The sequence below is a fragment of the Vicugna pacos genome, chromosome 16 (genome assembly GCF_048564905.1).
Source record: "Vicugna pacos chromosome 16, VicPac4, whole genome shotgun sequence".
NCBI classification, from domain to species: domain Eukaryota; kingdom Metazoa; phylum Chordata; class Mammalia; order Artiodactyla; family Camelidae; genus Vicugna; species Vicugna pacos.
In genome coordinates this window covers 61,768,361-61,786,684 of record NC_133002.1, presented here as the reverse complement: position 1 = coordinate 61,786,684, position 18,324 = coordinate 61,768,361, and the positions used below count along the sequence as shown (strand labels likewise).

Genomic DNA, 18,324 nt, shown 5'->3' with positions numbered 1-18,324 from the left:
AGCTTCCAGGTGGGCAGACGAGCTAAGCAGACATGCCTCCCACGATGTACAGATGGCCCACAAGCACACGGGAAGTGCTCCACATCACTAGTCGGTAGGAAAGTGCACAGCAAAACCACAGTGAGACCTCCCCGGACTCCCGCGAGGATGGCCAGGAGGAGGGGACAGGAGACAGCTAGTGCTGGCAGGAGGGGGACAGGCAGAGCCCGGGCACGCGGCCGCTGGGGACGTAAATGGTGCAGACACTTAGGAAAACACGCAGCAGCTCCTCAGCGGCTGAACGAGGTCACCCTGTGACCCAGCGACTCGACTCCTAGGTTTGCATCCAAGACATGAAAACACGCCTTCACAGAATCCTGTTCAGAGATGCTCCCAAGAGCTCTATTCTTAACAGCCAATCAGCAGAAACAATTCAAATTGCCCACCAGGTGATGGACAAAGAAATGAAACCTGCTCTGTCTACACAATGGAGTATTACCCGTTCGTGAAAAGGACGGAAGCCTGACGCTCGCCGCGGCACGGCCGAGCCTCAAACCCTCCCGCCAAGCGGAAGGCCGCTCACTGTGCGACTCCGTTTATACGTGTCCAGAAGCGGCAAACCGGAGACAGGACGCAGACCAGAGGCTGCGGGGCCGCGGGGAGGGGAGCCGCAGGCACCAGCCGAGGGGACAGGGCTTCCTCAGGGATGACGGGCTGTTCTGAAATCGACCGTGGTGATGGCCGCACAGCTCTGTGAACGAGCCTGAGCTGCGCACCTTACATGGTGAGCTGTCTGCTATGAGTTTCATCTCAATGAAGCTTCTACCCGAAAAAACACAGAAACAAAGTGAAGCCATCACTCTTCAGGGTCCAAGCAGCTCGCACCCGTGGTGCGACTTCCAGTCCTCAGCTGCCTGTGCTCTTGTTCCTCCGACTTCATTTCAGAACTTCTGCTTCTCAGGTGAGGTTCGCTTCCCCCCACAAAAAGCCAGACCAGAGGACAGTGTCACTCACACCCCTCAAACCCCTCGCACCCCTAGACCAGGCGGTGCCGCCCTCAGGCGCAGGTGGGGAGGAGTACCCCTTCCTCCCAGGACCAGGTCTCAGACTCCGCAGGGACAAGACCACGGGCGGCGAGAGCAGCCCTGGAGGGCACCACGGCCCCCCAGCCCGAGACCTGGCCCTCGGCTGTGTGCAGGGGGGTTGGGGACAGGTGCACGGACGACCAAGGAAGAGATCTGGAGTGCTCCCATTTCCTGAGAGCCCCAGACACAGGGCCACAAGGAATGGTGGGCATCGCTAAAGGGCTGTCCTGGCCCAGGGGTGCCCCAGGCCGGATGTCTTGGCTTACTCAGTTAAGGCCAGCCTGGGCCATGAGGCCAGCTCCCGCCAGGCCCAGGCCCAGGCCCAGCCCCACTGCCCCACCCCCAGCAGCCGAGCACCTGCAGAGATGGAAGGGGGGATGGGGTCTCCTCCCAACCCCATCCCCATGGGATGTGGCTGGCAATCTGGCTCTGGGCCTCCCCTGGGAAGGCAAAGCCCCTGTGTCGTCGTGACAACGCCCCACGCTCCACCTATCATCACCAAGTTCTCCCCCGGGGCAGGTGGGGGTCAGTGGGAGACCCTATGGGGCAGCAGTGGGTGGGGAGGGGGCAAACACTTCTCCAGGGTGGGGCACACAGTGCGGCCAGGACACCCTCCCACCCCATGCTGGGCACATCCCATTCTGTCCCCACACCCAGTCCTGGTGCCCTCTTCTCCCAGCCCCCTCCCACCCTCTACCTCCACACTGCGCACACTGTGGATGGAAGTGCCTCCAGCCAAGCGTCTGGTGCCTGGTCCTTTCCCCCACTGCCCCCGCCTGTCCTCCCGGGTGCCAGCTTGCCAGCTTGCCAGCAAGTCCCCTCTCTGGTCAGATGGTCATCACAGCCCCCCTCCTCCTCTCCCACCCAGCAGGCACAGGCTGCTCCCAGGCTCCCCCTCCCCTCCAAGGCCCCCCGGCCCCACTGGTCTGGGGCAGATGCCAGCTCTGCCCCAGGTTTTGCACTCCACCACGACTGGCTTGTGATCGTCACGAGGCCTACGTCCCCCAGATCAGGAGGCTGGGTCACACTCATGCGGCTGGTGTCCAAGACCAGGGCTCGGCATGGGCAGGAGAATGTGTTTCCTCATGGCAGGAGGGGCTCCCCGCTACAAGAGGGCCTGTGAGGCAGGTGACCTCCAAGGCCAGAGCCCATGAGTAGGCTCAAGGTCAGCTAGGTCTCAGGGCAGGGCCTCCTTCCTAGGTCCACAGGATGAACTTTCACAAAGAAAAAGGCTGCTTGATTGGTACATGAGATCTCAGTCCCGCCCCAGCTCCTGGGGCCTGCTTCCCCTCCTCAACCAGAACTGCCCTAGGGGCCCCGCCGGGTCCTGGGGACAGTCACCACGCACTGCCAGAAAGAAGCCAGTGGGACCCAGCAGTCAGACTGGAGCTGGCAGAGCGCCCCCTCCCGGCAGAGGAGAGCACTGCACCTGACAGGGGGCCTCACACAAAGCAAGGCTGTCCCCCGAAAACCCAGGCCTCCGCTCCTCTCAGACCTGGCAGCACGGCCGCACCCCGCCGTGCCCTCTGGGGGGAGGGCCTGCACACCCCCCGAAGTGGACGCCCACGTCTCCCTCCTTGCTGCTGCCTTTTCGCCCCTGGGGCACTGGCTTCTCACCTAGACGTAGGACTCCAAACTGGACCCCACCCCCGGGCACCAGACCACCCCCCTGGACGGCCGGCCACCAGCCACGGGGTCACACAAACCCTGTAAACAAGGAGAGGCCGACAGCACCCCTTAGAAGGGAGGAGGGGGCAGAGAACTGCCCTGCACCTCACTGCGGGCAGCTGCCCGGAGGTGACCTGCCCCGGCTGGTGCTGGAGCCCAGGCCAACCTACTGCCCTCGGCTGGGCAGGGTGAGGACCTCACCGGCTCCTGACCCTGGTCCCCGTGTGGCCCGGCCCAGGCAGGTGCCCTCAAGTGCCCCCTGTTCCAGGGACCAGAGGGAGGAGCCACCCAACACTCCCTGCCCCTCCCACCGGCCCCAGTTCACCAGGCGGCAGACTGTGTGGGCGGCAACTTTAATACGGGCTTGGCCTGTCTGCGGGGCTAGGAGGGTCCCCTTTGACTTCACCCCCTTGGGAGTGAAATCCCAGTGAGACTGTCTAATTCTGAAACAACCCATGAAGCAGGGAAGTCCTCTCCATCCTCCGCAGCCCCCGCCTGGCTGCTGACTGCTCCCAGCTGGCATCTCGGGGGACCCGGCCGGATGCACTGGCTGTCCTGGAACGTCCCTTCTCAGCAGGACTGACCTCTGTGCACAGACTCGGGAGGGATGGGGTGGTTAGGGCTCCCGAAGTCGTCGATCCAGCAGGGACGCCCCTCCTGGCCCCCTGCCCCAGAACGCTGACAGATACACACAGAGAGCCTTCCACCCCAAATCTACATGGAAATAGCATGTCAGGAAGCCAGGCCAAGGCAGGGACCCCTGAACTGAAGCCCCTGCCAGCGGACAGGAGCAGCAGGAAGAGGGAGAGGGGAGAGGGGAGGGTGGGAGGCGGGGTCTGACGCATCCCCCCACAGCAGACAGCGCTGGGGGACGGCGGCCAGCGGAGCCGTGCGCACCAGGACGAGTGACCGGCACCAGGCGCGACGGGCCCGGCCCGGCCCCAGGAACCACAGCCTCGGAAGCTGCGCTGGCTGCAGGGTTTAATCCAGAAACGAGAGCAGGACAGCGGCGCCTGGAAACGCCCCGTGGGCGTCCTGAGAGGGCGCCGGTGTGCGAGCGGCTCCGTCAGCACCCGGCCGGCCGGCATGGCGCCGGCCTCCTGGGAGCCCGGTCAGGGCCGGCCGCACGCCCAATCACTGGGCCCCAGTCCTCGGCATTCCCTGCGAGTCCCACGTGAGGAGGCCGTGTTATGAGGCTGCCACCAGTTCCGCCTGCCTGGGCCCGGCCTTGACGGGGACTTTCTCTGTGGAGGAAACACAGACACGTCTGTTGCGCAACAAGACCCTGCAGGCGAAATTCCCCAGGAAGGATCAGAGGCGGCAAGGTGCCAGGCCCAGGCCTTCGTGCTCTGAGAAGGCAGGCACGGCTCCGGGGAGGCGAGTTGCACGCAGACACCGGTGGGCCAGCAACAGAGCCGCACTCAAGATGGGACAGCAGCCCCTCCCCTGGGCCGGAGAGGAGGCTGAGGGGCAGCGAGGAGCAGAGAGAGCCAAGGGGACTCACGGAGGACCGATCGGCGTGGAGAACTTCTGAGGGCGCGTGTAAGTGACGCCCGGGACAGCTGTCCCTGTGACAGCCCGAGGACGGCGGGTCCTGGCTGCACTGAGGGCGCCTGCCTGGCTAAACGGGCCCTTTCCTGGCTCTACCTTCAGGGCATGCCTCTCCAGATGGGTTTGGCTCTCACAAGGTTCCCCAGACCCCTCAGAAAGCTGGGCTCGACCTCAGGGTAAGGCCCCGCGTCGGCCTGAGCTCCCAAGCTGGTGCCAGCACGTGGCCCAGCACCTGTGGGCGATGGGACACGACCCTCGCTGAGCAGGAAGGGCAGGACCCCGCGGCCGGGACCCTCTAGGACTCACTGCTCTCCAAGGACAGGACGAGGACAGTACCTGGCTTCTTTTCGGGAAGAGGCTCCGAAGGAACCTCTGGCAGCTCGATCTGTTCCTGAAGGAAACAGGGTAAAGGCCGTCAGACGCAATCGCCATGGTCCTTCTCTCGGGACGACGGCATCCTGTTTGCTTAGCTGCTCTCAGCGGGATGTCAGTGGGACACGAACCCTCCAGCACCCAACCAAGGCTGCGCCATCCCTGGCTGCCAGGATCCCTCCCACTCCCAACACCAAGGGCGCGGTGGCCACGAACGCTGGCTGCGCCCAACAGCCTGGACCCTGAGGGGCTCCCCGCCCAGAGTTCCATCTGATTTGGGGTCATGGGCTTTGAAACAGGCACCCATGCAGGTCAGGGGCCACAGGGGCACCTCTGCTGTGGTCCCCTTGGGTGCTAGCACTGGGTGTGTCTGTGGTTCCCAGAGGGTACCCAGAAGCCCCTTGGGTTTTGAGAAGAACTGAGTCAGTAAGTAAGTGAACCAGAAGTAAGGTGGCCCGTCACCCGAGTGACCGCGTCAGTCCTGGGGTCCCGTCACCCGAGTGACCGCGTCAGTCCCGGGGTCCCGTTACCTGAGTGATTGCATCCAGCTCCTCCAGGATGGCATCTTCGTCCTCCTGCGTGAAGCTTCCTGCCAACAGCTCATCTATTTGCTGTGAAAGGAGGAGCGGAGGTGAGGCGCACGGCCCGGCTGGGGCAGGGAAAGCTAGCCCCTCACAGAGGAAGGAGACGGCCCCGGCTCAAGGCTCCTCTTCCTCGAAAGAAAGAAGGCAGCCGCCCAGTGGCGTGGGGAGGCCTGGCCCTCGAGGGTGGCGCTGGACACTCAGCAAGTTGGCCCTCGAGCTCCTGGGCTGGCAGAAGGCGGGTCCCAGTGACGCGGCAACACCTACCCGCTGGTACTCCACGGCCTCCTGGGTCTCGTCCAGTATCCGCTCCACCTCTTCTATGGACATCACCTGTCAGTTACAAGCCGGGAGTGCGTCAGCACGACAAGCATCAACCCCTGCATGAAGCCACCCCGACCAACAGGGCACACGGCCCGGACCCTCTGTTTCTGCTGAATGAAGCCAAGTGGGACGTGGCTCATCCTTGGTCACTTGTGTCCCAGGCAGGGCCCATCCACAGAGGCTGTGGAGCCGTCAGACTAGTCTTTTCAGAAGCCTCAACTGACCTCCCTGGATCCTGCGGGCCCTTCTCACTGGACCTTCTGGCACCCAAATCAAGCCTAGTGCTAGTAAACAGCACAAAAAACGTTCTCCGGCCAGGCGACTTGATTTCTTTTGGGTTCAAAGTAGCACCTTTGCCTGACTGGCAGGTAGACCACACTGGACACTCAGAAAAGCAGTGCAACCCAGGTCTGCCTGGCCCTGTGTGCCACCCACTCGTCAGGAACGAGACGGGGTGGGGGCTTTGCCACGGCCTCTCTGGGCCTCACCTCTCCTCCTACTGCCCACCTCCGTTCTGCTTCCTGAGAGGAGGCTGGGTTCACCTCCTCCAGGAAGTCCTCCAGATTAGTTCACCACAACCCTCCCCTATTCTAAGCAGACTTTCCCTCCAGTCACTTTAGCATCTGTGAACCCAAATTATAGTTTGGGTCCCTATTCTCAGGCCACCATTCCTGAGTTTGTTGGTCCCACCAGACTGTCACCCTCTCCCGGTAGTGACTGGCTTTCCCATGCACCTGACAGCCTGGGTGCAGGGGTGGCGTCAGGGACAAGCCTTCTCCTTGTTCCGCCTGCTCCCCTCCTCTCTGCCCCCAGACTTGCAAGACTCACCTGGTGCATCTTATTCAGACACTCATTTCCGACCTGCAGCCCCTCGAGCACCTTCATTTCAATCTGGGTGAACTCAATACTCTGGACCTGAGGGGGAGAGCCCTGTGGTCAGGGGCCAGCCTTCTGCCTCCTCACGCAGACCCCGCAACGGCACTGAGGATGAGACCACCGCCCATGAAGACCGCTGGGTCTCAGGGCAGACCATCTCTGCCCCAGCCTCCCCCTTGTCCGTTCCTGCTGCCCTGAGCACCACTAGGGGCCTTGGTGGGCCTCAGAGGACCCGGGAAGAATCTCAAAGTACCACGACTGCTTACTAGCAGCTCTGGTTAGCAACAGAGCAGAACTAGACTTGGGCCTAGAGCTGGGCCGCTCGGGACACCTCTCCCATCACCCGGGCAGACCCCCACCCACCCTGTCCACCCCCCAACCCCACCACCCAGAAGGGGTCCAGCCCCCCAAGAGCCCCCGAGCCTGCAAGAGCCAACCTGCCCCCAGCCCCTGAAGATGGCCAGGTTCCCATCGAAGAGTCTCCCCTCCTCCTTAGACCCACTCCTTGGGCTCTGGCTGAGGGGCCCAGGGAAGGAAGGTGACACACTTCAGCCCCGTGGGGCCCACAGACGCCCCCGGCCGCAGCCGGGCCTACCATGGTCTCCAGGCTGGTGATCTGGTTTTCCGTCTTGTCCAGGAGCTGCTCCCGGTACCGCTTCTTCTTGAGCAGCAGCTTGGCCCGCCTGCAGGGGAACCCGAGCGGTGACACTGAGCGGCCTCCCGGCCCCACCCCTGCTCCAGCCTCCCGGCCCCACCCGGCCCCACTCACTCCTTCCTGCCGTCGCGCAGGAGCTGCCGGGCGACCTCCCGCTCCCGCTCCAGCTGCTGGGTGATCCTCTTCTGGTACTGCTTTAGCCGGTCCCGCTGCTGCTTCAGTTGCTGCCGGAGAGCAGGCCTGTGTCCACACTGAGCCCGTGCAGCGCTGCACCCACGCCAGGCTACCCAGTGCCTGGGAGAGCCGGCCTGGAGGCTGCCAGGGTCACGGAAGGGGCCCCCACCATAGCCAGGCTGCCCTGATCGCCAGCACTGGAAGCACACCCTCTGAAACAGCTCTCCTTGGGGAGAAGTCTGTCCCCCAGAGCATGTGGGGCACTGTCTGGAGTCACCCCAGCCTGTCACAGCTGGGGATGCCACTGGCCTCTGGAGGTGGAGGCCAGGGCTGCAGCTCAGTACCCTCACAGCCCAAGACGCCCCTGCCCCCACCCTAGACAGTCCCTCGCCCTCAGCGCCCACACCGCACAGCCTTGCTGCCCGCTTGCCATTGGCAAGGAGCGTGAGCACTGCCAGGCAGGCCAGGGAGCGCTGCCGGCACCTCCAAGGCACAGAAACACAGAAGGTGCTGGTGACAGTCACCGTGAGCCACCATCCCACCCAGCCATGGCTGGGGCCTGGGGCCTCCTCCCTCCTGGCTTTGCTCTTTTGTGGCTTCAGTGAGAGGCGTCTGGAGACCCGGCGCCAGCCTCTGTGCCAGTCCCCAGCTCTGGCCACCTTTCCTCCGCAGGTGCGGCCAGGCTGCCCGCTTTGTAAAACAAGGGGTCTTGGCAGAAGGTCACAGGACAGCACGCTGGAGCTCGAAGCTTCTCGACTCAGCTATTCACCCTCAGAAATTATCAGGCAATGTTTTGTTCTACTGTGACCCCACCAACGTGAATCCTTGGCAAGAGGAAGGCCTCCTTGAAAAGAAACCCAAAGGTGAGTCCCTAGAGAGGGAAGAGAGTAGCCTGGGGGCCTCCTGCTCAGCCAGAGGGGTAAGCCCAGCAGCAGAGGGAGGAGGCAGGGCACACCTTGCTGTCGTGTGCACCCGACCACACTAAGCACCCAAAGCTACGATCTTCTCCAGCGACAAACATGCCTGTTGTCTCTTCTTAGACTGGAGAACTTCAGTTGAAAAGTTTCATAACTTATGGTTTCAGAAGCCACAGTTAAAACAACAACAAAATACCAACCAACCGAAAAATAAACAAACGTCACTTGTTACTTGGATTCGTTTTTCTCTTAGTGCAAAAATCACATTTTTTTTTGGTTGAAAAAATATACGGGAAAAAAAAAAGAGCAAAGGTAAACGCTGCTCACGTTTTGGGCCGTCTCCTCCTCGACACATTTCTTTCCTTTTGAAAATGAATTATTCTTGACACCTCATTTCACTTAACCTAGCCGGCGATTCTTTCCACAGAAACTAGCTTTTGCCCCAGCACTCCCTGGAAGGGACACCTGAATCCACAGGCAGGTACATCACCATCCAAAACTTGGAGGGTCTGGTGTGGTCTCAGAGACCGGCGTCTGGAGGGCGGCCCGCCAGCCTGGGGACCCTGGCGAGGCCTCAGTGCCTCAGGGCCCGCACAGGCCACAGGTCGGAGCAAGGACCAAGGCAGATCCCGAGCCCACCTGGAGTCCCAGTCACACGGAACACGACTGTCCCACAACCAGAGCCCGGTCTCCTTAGAGCCCCGGTTCTGGGCGCAGCGACAAGGCCACACTGCGCGGCCATCCCCTCCCCACGGCCTCCCGCCCAGGCGCAGGCCCTGGCTTTGCCCCAGACGGGCCACGGCAAAGCAGGGCAGTACCGGGCCGGCGCCGGGGCGCGGGGCTGCAGCTCAGGAACCGCACCTGCGGGCGCGGCCTCGTCCACGGACAAGGGGTGACCGCGGAACAGGGCGAGGCCGCACCGCCTCCCGAGACCCGAGGGGCGGCTCGGCCGCCGCACCGGGGCCGCCCGCAGCCCGCAGCCCACAGCGACCGCGCTCGCTCGGACTCGGCGGAACGGGGCCCGGGCACGCGCCGCACGGGAGGCCCGCCGCCCACCGCGCCGGACGGGCCCCGGGGGCAGGGAAGCCCGCCCGGCCTCGGGCCCCCGCGCGCGGGGCCGGCAGCTCACCAGGATGGCCTTGTCCTGCTCCGTGACCCGGCTCTGCTTCTTGCGGCCGAACAGGTTGCCCATGGCGGCCCGCCCGGCCCGCGCCCCGCCACCGGCCCGGCCGCCCCGCCCCGCCTGGCCCCGCGCGGCCGCCGTAGCCCGTCCCGACTCTCCCCCCGTAGCCCGCTCCCTTCACCCCCCCCCGCTACGGCGGCCGCGCGGGGCCAAGCGCCGCAGAACGCGCACCGCCGCGGACTCGCCTGGGGAAGCCTCCCCGGACCGTGCATTCCACCTGCGTTTCACTACTCGCTGAAGGCTCAGATGACGGTTAGCATTTTTTAGCAATGAAGTATTTTTAATTAAGGTACGTGCTTTTTAAAGACAATGCAATCGCACATTTAATACGCTGCAGTAGAGAGTAAACATAACTTATATGCACTGGGAAGCCAACAAATTTGTGTGGCTCTATTTATTTTCATATTCGCTTTATTGCAAAAATGGAACCCATAATATCTCTGAGGTCTGCCTGTAGTAACATCAGAGGTCTTTTCTCACAGATCACTGTAACAAACGTAATAATAACGAAAAAGTTCGAAATATTGAAAGAGTTACCAAAAACGTGACACAGAGAGACAGGGAGTTCACGATAATGCACAGTCGTTCTCCGAGACCACCTGACCCTGCAGGGACCACAAAGGTGAGGTGGATGGGGATGTGACAGGTAAGGCCACACCTGCACCTTTGAGATCCTTCGTGGCGGCACTAACCCCTGTAATCCCCCAGGACCGCAGTGTTGCTTTGAGTGTGCAGTCTTGGCAGGGAGGGGACATGGCTTCCACTGAACCCTTCCCACCACAGGTATCCCTATGAGAGGCAGTACGTGGATTCTTTATGTCTGGTCCAATCTGATGTCCAAGAACTGGGGAAAGGGCTGCAGGGTGGGTCTGTGGGCTGACTGGCCCCACAGTGACCCCTGCACATACCCCCCGACCACCATGAAAACCCCAGACTGGTGGCCCACTGTGGTGTCAGGGCATCCCCAGGACTTAGCATCCATTTAAAGCCAGTGTCTTTATGTGCCAGATGGGCTGGGGTGTTTCCTTTCCCCAGCGCAGCGTTACTTTGGTCAGCAGGTGCGGGGTCCTTTGGGGACGTGGGGATCACTGTGTGGTATCGCTTACAGCGATGCTCCCTGGTTCTCCCTCAATCACAGGGCCCAGGGAGTGGGAAAGACTGGGGGTCTGCAAGAAGCAGCCCAGGGGTGGTGGGGAGACTCATTAAGGAGCCCATCCCCCGCCAGCTGCATCCCCAGAGGAGAAAAGTGTAGCAGTAGAAAGGGAAGCCCCCTCCTCTGCGGACCGGGCAGCATCACCCCAGCACTGCACTGACGCCGTGTCAAGCTCGCTGGCAAAGGAGGAACATCCCCAGTTCTGGCTCCATCACCACGAGCCAGCCAAGGCAGTGGAGTCCCACAGAGGCCCTCACCAATGGCAAGACTAGTGCTCTGTGACTGCTAGGACCAGGTACAAAAGGCTGCTGTCCCCTGGGACTTGCCACCAAGTGAGAGGAGCCAGCTGCCCCTGGAGAGGCCTGCGTGGGGAGGGTCAGCACCACTGCCCGCTGGGTGGGTGCACAGACTTGTTAGGGGAGTTCCAGTCCCCCGTCGGCCGGGCCACACGGAGCAGGGATGAGCTTCCCTGTAGACTCCGCCTGCGTGCAGATCCACGAGCCAGATAAATGATGGGTGTCTTTTTAAGCCATTAAGTTTCAGGGTGAGGGGTTTGTTACGCAGCAGTAGTAACTGGAACAAAGGTAGGCACCTTGGGGAGGGTCTGCAGGGAATACTTCTCAGAATCCTTCACAGGGAACCCATCTTCCCCTCCGTTCAACCCTGGAACTGGACGAGAGGTCACCCTCCCTCCACTGAGGTGCTTCACATTGGATCTCTATTTGCCAGACGTGGGCTGTTTCTTCATGGTCAATTTCAGCTTTCTGAGACTGTCCGTTGTTTGCGGTTGGCGGGGGCCAAGGGTACCCCCAGCACTGTCCATCATAACGACCGCTTGGAGTTTGCTGCACTTTCCTGGAACCTGCCCACCTTATCTCTGGGCCAAGCCCTCCCAGTTCCCAGGAGAAATCAGAGGCCTTGTTTGGACAGCAGCAGCTCTACCCTCATTCCGGGCCTGCAGACCTTGGAGAGCTGTTCAAGGAGCCGAGGTCCTCACCCAGGGCTTTCTCCAGGCCTCTGTGCAGGGCGTGTGCTCGGGGACTCAACGAGGGGCAGGCTGCACCTGATACATTCATGTCTGGTCCTTATCTGCCCCAGCCCTTCAGGTTTCCTCTATATTAGACCAGGGAATTGCTGGCATCTCAGCCGGGCCATGTTAAGTCCAAGTTCCCAGGTACAAAGGATCTTCTTATAGACGAAAGCAAACAGTAGGGCCCGGAGTCTCAAGTGCCTGGGCCCTGTCCAGCTCGCCCAGTGTCGGCCGCATCACGCACCTGTGTGGTGAGGGTCAGCGATATCCTGGAGTCTTTGGGGTGTGATGGAGTTCTCACCTCCCTGGAGTCAGCTAGGATCTCACTGCAGCTATGGGTCTGGAGACAAGGAGGGGTCACAGGGTGAGGTCTTGAAGAGAAGCCGTGTCCCCTTAGCAGGCAACTGCTTTTGGTGGGGGCTTCACATGGTGGGGGGCCGCCTCAGACGGGGAGCAGGGTGGCTTCCACCAGAAGGCAAGGCTTAACAGGATTATGCAGGAGGCGTAGGGGTCAAGGTCAGTCCCCTGGGCCTTCTCCATCTGACTCTTTCACATTCAGTGCTCTGACCTGGTGAGGCTGAGAATTCAATTTACACTGTAATCTTACAACCCGCAGGATGAGACATGGGCAATGATTTCCAGCCACAACGTTCCCTCTGCAAGTACTCAGATTTCCTTTTACGGGGGTCCCGCCTCCCGCCTACTCTCCTAACTCTCCCTTGAACTGAGAATCTTAAGCCACTTGCTTGTCATTTTAAGAAATGAAATCTTCTCAGAGCAGTCGGGAACCCCCAGCCTGCCCCATGGTCCTGACTTCCCCCGGAATGTTGCCTTGCAGCTGCTTGGGCTCCCAGAACCCGGCTCTCATGGAATCCAGGCAATCATGGAAAAGCGTGTGGTTGCACCCCTCAGCCACTCAGATCCTGTTTTTCAGATTGTGTTAGTCTGCTCTGACTGTCGTGACAGGTTCCCCCAGGCTGGGCCACTTAGACAATAGAAACTTAGTGTCTCATGGTCTGAAGGCTGGAAGGCTGAAATGCCGGTGTTGGCAGGGCTGGCTCTCCGGAGCCTGTGAGGAAGAACCTGCCTCTCTCCCAGCTTCTGGTGGTTTGCCCGCAAGCCCTAGCACGTGGAAGTGTAATGAGCAGGACCCTGTGGGGCCTTCCCGAGACAGACCCCCCTGCCACGTCCTCTGCCCACCTCTTGTCTGTAGGAAAACTTTAGTCTCCTAGGCTTCCCGAGTTCCAAAGAGTACATTTCATCAGAGAAGTGAGAAAAGGCAGAGAGAAAGGAAAACAGTCAAGCAAGACAAAATGGTAACAGTTCAGCCACTAAACAAATTCGAGGGCATTTAGTTCCTTCTCAAGGCCTATAGATAATATTCTGAGCCATGTCCTTTGAGCTGTTTTGCAGACACTGAAACCCAAAGGGGTGGGGAGGAGTTAACTGTGTGCTGCCCACAAGCACAGAGACCCCAGACCGGCTGGAACCAGGAGGCTGATGATGTTGACTCCTGATGACCTCACCACCGACCAATCAGAAGCATGTCCACGATCTGATCACACAGCCCACACCCCCTCCCTTACCCTGTCTTTAAAATCCTTTCCCTGAAAGCCTTGAGGGAGCTGGGGCCTTCTGAGCGCCAGCCGCCTGGACTCCTTGCAGGGCGCCCTGCAATGAACGCTGCACTTCCCTTCACCACCACCTGGGCTTCAGTGCGCACCAGCAAGTGGACCCAAGTTTTATTTGGTAATGGAAGCATCATGTGGCCTCTGCCTCCATCGTGGCCTCCCTGTGTGGGTGTCTGTGTCCAAATTTCCCCTTTTCATAAAGACAATAGTCACGTTGGATCAGAGCCCACACCTCTGTAAAGACCCTCCCGCAAGTGAGGGCACATTCTGAGGAACTGGGGGGTGTGTGTCAGGACTCCAGCATCCGGGCATTTCAAGCAGGAAAGTGTTGATTACAGAGATTCAGCACTTCAAACCCTCGGACAGGTTCCAGGAATGAAGGTCATGGTCCTGTCACTGGGTCTTGGGGGCGCGCGAGCTTTCAGAGACTCGGGTTTGCAGGAGACGCTTGGCGACGGTGACCCCCGCCTCCACCTGCGCACTCGCAAGGGCCCCAGTCGGCCGCCTCCTCCACTGTCCACACCTTGGAACACTTCCTACCAGAGGAAATTAACCTAGCGTCTGATGGGAGTTAGCCCTGGAGTCCCAGGGAGGGCGACGACGGGTGGCCCTTACCTGACGTGCACACGGGGGCACGCTGACTGCGTGCAAGGGCGGCCGCTGGTGTGCGCACAGGAGGCGCGCGAGGAGCACGTGGCGGGAACTGAACCTCCACCAACGCGGGCCACGGTGGTGACCAGCATGGAAAGCCATCCGGGACCCCCTGCCCCTCACTGCTGCTGTCCACCTCCTCCGTCCACCGCTCGGCCGTGGCCTCCGCAGGGCGCCCACCTTCCCAGGCCTCCAGGACCTCACGCCCAGACGAGGGTGCTGATTGGCTTCCACCCGGGCCAATCAGCTGTGGCCGTGAGGGTTAAGGAGGCTGATTGGCTGAGCCCGGGCATCGTGCACGCACCTGAGCCAATCCTCAGAGGGGAGGGCGGGCGCTCGCGGGTGGAGTGGCGGGAATGTCCTCCCAAACTGGCACTTTCTGGGGCCACAAGCCACCGGGGTCCTGGGACCAGCCGCTGGTGGGCACGTGGGCTGTGCCGATGCCTGGTCGGGGTTCGGGGTGGGGGGCCGGCCATGGGTACACGTGCGGCGTGTTAAGAGCTGTCAGGGCCCTGGTCAGGGGTCCTGAGAGTCAGGGGTCCTGGGGGTCCGACCAAGGGGGTGGTGACAGAGGGGCAGAGAAGGTGGGGTGAGCCAAGGAACATTCTGGAAGAAGTCAGGGGACTCCAGGCCAAGTTCCAGGCGTTGGGTGTGAGCCTAGGAAATGGTGCTGAAGACACTGAGGACCCGCTGCGTGGATGCTACCTGGGCACCGCGGCTGGGGCAGCCCCGGGTGCGGGTCGCTGGGAACCCCCAGGGCGGGCATCCGGGCTGGGGGACGTCGTGGCGAGGGGGGGCGCTCAGACAGGCCGGTAAGGGAGGGGCTGTGGAGCGACGGGGGTACGGAGGCCCTGGGGGGTAAGGCCCTGCCGCCTGGTGACTCAGGTGAGTGGAGACGCTGGGTCAAAAGTTGAAACACATCTTTCGGAGGCTTGAGAGCAGAAGAGATGCGAGGCCACGGGGAGGGGCGCAGGGTCGCAGGGGTGACCACCTTCCTGGACGCTTAGCCGAGCTACGGTCGCGCAACCGCGAGCCCCGCGGCGGTCACGAGGTGGCGCTGCAGGACAGCCTGGCAGCCGCGCAACAGTGTCAGGGCCTGGGATGTGAGCCGGCTCGGCGCGGGGGCGGTACTGGTTCCGGCACCCCGGCACCCCCTCACCCAGCACCCCACATCCAGCACCGGCCCCAGCACACTGGCCACCTGGTACCCCAACATCCCAGCACCCTGCACCAACAGGCAGTGACCCCCTAGGAGGCAGTGGGTCCAAGAAGACCCGGTGGAGTGGAGGAGGACCTGCAGGGGTCTGCCCTGGCTGGGAGAAGTCATCCGTCTGTCCAGCCCTTCCCTCACGCCCTCATCCGCCCATCTACCACCACCTGCTTCTTGAGCACCTGCCTGCCTGCTCTGGGTGCTGGGGTCACTGCTGCCTTGGGGTCTGCACGTGGCAGAGATCACAAGGTAACGCAGTGTTGTGATGCAGGTGGTGGGACATTGGATCAGGGAGGGCTTCCTTGAGGAAGAGGCATCCGATCTCAGGAGCTCTCCAGGCAGGGACAGTGAGCGGACTGCGTGGGGCGGGAGGAGGGGACAGGTGGGCATGTGGGGCAGGCACAGGGCCGTGCTTCTGATCCCAGAGGCTGCTGGCCCCAACCTGGGAGGGTGGTCTAACCTGGATTTAAAGGTGGCTCCAGCTGCTCCCAGTTGAGAGGAGGCGTCATGGTGGCAGGTGAGGGGCCGTCCTGGTGGGAGCAGTGGGGGCAGGGCCAGCTGACTGGAGGCAGGGCCGTGAGGGGAGGGGTGTCGGGGTGGGTAGTCCACGTGGGGTCTGCCTTGTGTTGGTTGAACTTGCTGGTGGCTGCCACCTTCCCTGTGGAGCTGGGGTCACTGGCTCCCCAGGCCACAGAGGTGGGTGTCCTGCGCGTGGCTGGGCTCCCCCTGCTGGCAGAGCACAGTGGGCACCGATGACAAGCTAGGGGTGGGCCCCCCACCCGTCCCTCTGCACCCCTAATCCCTCCCCACAGCTGGGGAGCCTCTCTGGGAGCCCCCAGTCTTGTTTCCTGCAGGAGAGGCTCCACCAGCGGGCTCTGCTGGCCCAGAACCTGTGCCCCCAGATTTCAGCCCCACACTTGGGGTGGGGGCTCGTCCCCTCAGCTTCTCGCTGCAGCCTCTCCTCTGGCACGTGTGGCAGCACCTGGGTCAGGGGCTGGCTGCCCCACCTGGGTTCCCGATGCTCAGCTGCTTGTCCAGCTGCACACTTCCAGGGCCCTGCGGGCCTGGGGCTGAGGCTTCCTGTGCCGCGCACCTCTCCCTCCATGGCTGCATGTCAGCCACCAGGGCTGGGGGGCTCAGGATGTGCCTGCTGCCTGGGGAGGGGGGTGGGGACATGAAGCCAGGGAAAGGCCAGGCCCCACCAGTGCAGGCAAAGGAGACCTTCACCCCAAGACACAGGTCCAGGGGCTGCAGTCAGCCTCTTAGGGAGCCTTCCAGCTGGGGGTGCCGGGGAGCGATGGGCGGAATTCCACAAGGATCGCTGAAGCCAGTTAGCTCTGGGGCTGCCAGCAGAGCCCAATTTCAACTCTCCCGCAGCCCATCCTTACCCTGGAGGCCGGGCCCCCTGCCAGGACCACCGGGCTCACAGGGGCCTCTGCCCTCCCCTCCGGGACTGGGCCTCCCATCCCGTCCCCGCTTGCTCTGGTCCCTCGATCAGGGGCGGGGAGCCACCTCCTCTGCCTGCCCTGCTCCCCAGCACCACTGTCCTCTCTGGCCGTGGTCTGCCTCGCACATGGCAGGGGCTGCTCAGACGTGCCCCACCCCGAGGCAGTGCTGGGGTGGGGGCGGGGCTCAGACTTCAGCCTGAGGGTAGGGGACACAACTGGGCCCGTCCCAGCAGCCATCCTTCTGGCCCCCGCTCCCCCTCGCCTGTCCTGGTGCTGCCCCGTCTTCGCATGAGGCACCAGCTACTCTTCAGGCCGCGTGGGCCCTCAGCCAGCTTGCGACTGAAGGGCTCTGAGAGGCCGTCCCCTCCACCCCTTCCCCCCATCCCAGAGGGGCGCCTGCTGGGGCCCTGGCCTTTGCCTGTGTCACCCCCAACACCACCGGTCCCACGCTGAGACTGGCCCCGCCGCCGCCCCTCTCTGCACGCGGGGCTCCCCCGGGTGAGCACATCTTTGCCCCTCCCTCCCACCGAAGCGCAGAGCCAGCGCTGAGGGGAAGACAAGCGTCTCAGGGGACCCCAGGCTGAAGCTGCTGACCCGGGAGGGGCCTTCCTGGTTCCAGGCGACACGCGGAGCAGAGCCTGGCGGAGGGTGGCCCACCTCCCCCCGGCCGCGAGGTGCAGCTACGCGATCCTTTCCGGACCCCTCAGGGCAGCCCCGCGGCGCCAGCTAGTGGAGGGTGTGGGGCCGGGCCCGGGAGAGCGAGGGGGCCTGGCCTGGCCCCGGCGTTTCTCCTGTGGCCAGCTCCCGCCTCCGTCCATCTCTCATGTTTGTGACCACTTGGTTTGTACTCGAGTCCCAGTGACAGAGTAAATGATGCTAATAGGAAAAATATGACTCTCTCTGCTGAAGCACCCCGGGTGCAGCCGAGGAAACGCTCAGGATCCTTCCTGCTTAAAACAAACCGTAATTTAATTCAGGAGTTTCAGCTGCTCAGGCTCTGGGTTTCCATGGTGACGGCTCCCCTCCCCACCTTGGAGCGGGCGCCGTGGGGGGAACCCACCTCCCTGCAGTCACCCTCACGCACCGGGGCCTGGGGGCCTTCCCAGGGACATGGGGGCCGCTGCCCCCTGTACAGATAGCTCTGGGGGGCCGGGCCATGACCAAGCCCCTCCCAACTCCACACCCAACACTGGGAGCGGGCACAGACATCTTCCTTCCACCCAGCGTCCACTCACCTCCTCTTGGCCAAGGATCCCCTGGCACTTAGTGGCTCTGCTTGGTGGGGGGCTTGTAGGCAAAGGGAGTGGTCAGCAGAATAAAGCCTCCCAGGGCCCCCATCCTAATCCTGGGGACTGTGACCGTGTCAGGTCACGTGGCAAAGGGGATTAAGGTTGCAGATGGAATTAAGGTTGCCAATTGGCCAACTCTGAGGTGCGGAGGTTGTCCTGGACTGTCCGTGGGCTGGTGTCATCACAGGGTCCTTGACCGTGGGAGCGGGCACAGTCAGTGTCAGAGTGGTGCCCTGTGAAAAAGGCTGCACCCTCTAAAACAGATAAACAGCAGGTTCATACCGTACAGCACAGGGAACTGTATTCAGTATCTAGTGGTAACTTGCGGTGAAAAAGAATATGAAAACAAATGTATGTATGTTCACGGGTAACTGAAGCACTGTGCTGTGCACCAGAAACTGACAGCACCGTAAACTGACTGTGCTTCAATAAAAAAAGTATGTTTACAATAAAAGAAAGACTCCACCCACTTTGCTGGCTTTGAAGGAGGAGCAAGGGGCCACGAACCAAAGGGCGTAGGTGGATTCTAGAAGCTGGTAAAGGCGGG

General features: G+C 62.0%; 1 protein-coding gene across 1 annotated transcript; it reads right to left on the bottom strand.

Moving 5' to 3' along the window:
• Positions 1 to 3,069: 3,069 nt before the first annotated feature.
• On the bottom strand, positions 3,070 to 9,459 carry CHMP6 (charged multivesicular body protein 6). Its single transcript, XM_072939798.1, has 8 exons — positions 9,312 to 9,459; positions 7,206 to 7,315; positions 7,032 to 7,119; positions 6,389 to 6,475; positions 5,504 to 5,569; positions 5,186 to 5,266; positions 4,620 to 4,674; positions 3,070 to 3,976 (listed from the first exon to the last, which is right to left on the bottom strand). Exons 1-8 carry the CDS (start codon positions 9,372 to 9,374, stop codon positions 3,921 to 3,923), a joined length of 606 nt encoding a protein of 201 aa, XP_072795899.1. The 5' UTR covers positions 9,375 to 9,459; the 3' UTR covers positions 3,070 to 3,920.
• Between the last annotated feature and the right edge of the window lie 8,865 nt (positions 9,460 to 18,324).

Excerpts from the sequence above, each read along its gene's own strand:
- CHMP6 (XM_072939798.1), bottom strand. The coding sequence starts at position 9,374 with ATGGGCAACCTGTTCGGCCGCAAGAAGCAGAGCCGGGTCACGGAGCAG. Across the intron at positions 7,316-9,311 it reads AGCAGGACAAGGCCATCCTG|CAACTGAAGCAGCAGCGGGA; the intron begins GTGAGCTGCCGG and ends GCTCTCCGGCAG. Across the intron at positions 4,675-5,185 it reads AGCTGGATGCAATCACTCAG|GAACAGATCGAGCTGCCAGA; the intron begins GTAACGGGACCC and ends TGTTTCCTTCAG.